This window comes from Aplysia californica, unplaced genomic scaffold, assembly GCF_000002075.1.
Source record: "Aplysia californica isolate F4 #8 unplaced genomic scaffold, AplCal3.0 scaffold00648, whole genome shotgun sequence".
Taxonomy (NCBI): Eukaryota; Metazoa; Mollusca; class Gastropoda; order Aplysiida; family Aplysiidae; genus Aplysia; species Aplysia californica.
In genome coordinates this window covers 26,270-27,750 of record NW_004797918.1, presented here as the reverse complement: position 1 = coordinate 27,750, position 1,481 = coordinate 26,270, and the positions used below count along the sequence as shown (strand labels likewise).

At 42.1% G+C, this 1,481-nt stretch overlaps 1 protein-coding gene across 1 annotated transcript in view; it reads left to right on the top strand.

Moving 5' to 3' along the window:
* The window catches only part of LOC106013083, a 10,030-nt gene that overhangs the window by 2,125 nt on the left and 6,424 nt on the right, over positions 1-1,481 (top strand). Inside the window, exons 4-5 of the mRNA XM_013087859.2 lie at positions 255-355; positions 1,352-1,435. Of these exons, the coding sequence (XP_012943313.2) occupies positions 255-355; positions 1,352-1,435 (185 nt within the window). The remainder of the gene's footprint in view (positions 1-254; positions 356-1,351; positions 1,436-1,481) is intronic.

Sequence of the window (1,481 nt, the reverse complement as noted above, 5' to 3'; positions counted from 1 at the left end):
CACACACACATACACACTTACACATGCACACACTCATTTCATGAAAAATAAAGGCACCCCCAAACAATCTAATTCCCGACACCCTACCCACCTCTCAGAATCTCTATTAGTTTAGTTATAGCATACAAGTTACAAGTATTTCCGTTCAAATATTTTAGAATCTATCTGTCTGTTTGTTAGTGTATCGGCCAGTATAGTATGGTGAATCTATGAGAGCGAATATAAAACAAAATACTGTGTGGTGCTATCTTCAGATCGACGTCCAATGCTAGCCGGTAGAAAGGTTATGTCCTCCCCGGCTCACTACGGGCACTCTTCACCAGAGTTGCATGGCTTAGCCGCTACAGCCAAAAAGGTAAGGGAAAAACTTTGGTATACCGCAGTGGCTAAAAGTTGTTATTATACTGTTGCGTTTTCTACGTAGCTTCTGTCGTCAGCGAACACATTTTTAAAAAAAAAGGTTCTGTGGCAAAGAGAGAAAATGTAAGTTTTATCGTATCCGTTGGCATTGTGAAATTATCCAAGAGGTTAGAGCTCCGATCACTAATGGGAGCAAACCAAAGGGGAATAGAACCTAACAACTTTGAAAACCATCAGAGCAACACAAGTTGAAGAACCCCCTCCCCCTTCCTTCAATTAGCACAAGTACATAACTCAAACAACAACAACAACAACAACAACAACAACAACAACAGCAACAAGGATGTTAGACTTTAGCAATAACATTAACATCAAAACTTGCAAATCGGAGCAATATTATACATTTTTGAAAAAGAGAAGGAAAACGTATTGAGAAATGAGGAGGAGGACTGTGTTTGTGTGTATACAAGAAAATTATTTGAATTATCGGAAGCTCATTATTGACACTGGGCATGGTGATAGTGATTTATGACACACGAATTTTTCTATTGTTGGACTGTTTACTTACTTTTTAAATGAATCAAATGCCTAAAACACATTTTGCTTAAACAAAAAATAGAAATTAGAACTGTCAAAAACATACTCGTACATGCATTTGTTTTCTTTTTCTCTCTGTCTTTTTTCTGTCTGTCCCTCTGTCTCTCAGTCTGCCAGTCTGTCTGTCTTTCTGCCTGCTTGTCTGTCCCTCTCTCCCTCACTGTGTATATATTATATATTATATTCCCTCTCTCTTCTCCCCCCCTCTCTCTTCATTTCCTTTCTCTCTCTCTCTCTCTCTCTCTCTCTCTCTCTCTCTCTCTTTCCTCTCTGTCCTCCTCCTCCTCCTCCTCCTCCTCCCTCTCCCCCCTCCTCCTCACCAAGTAACTAACACAGATCACACCAGGTTAGCTGTAACCTATTTCTGCCCCTACGTCGTAAAACGCCCTCACAGGCAGCCCAAAACTGCCTGGACATGGCTCAAGTTTCCCAACGGCCATTCAAGTCGGACCGACCACCTGCCATTGACCAACGGGGCGTCAGAAAATGACCGCTGGTCAACGCCGGGTTTGTGGGTGGGGGGG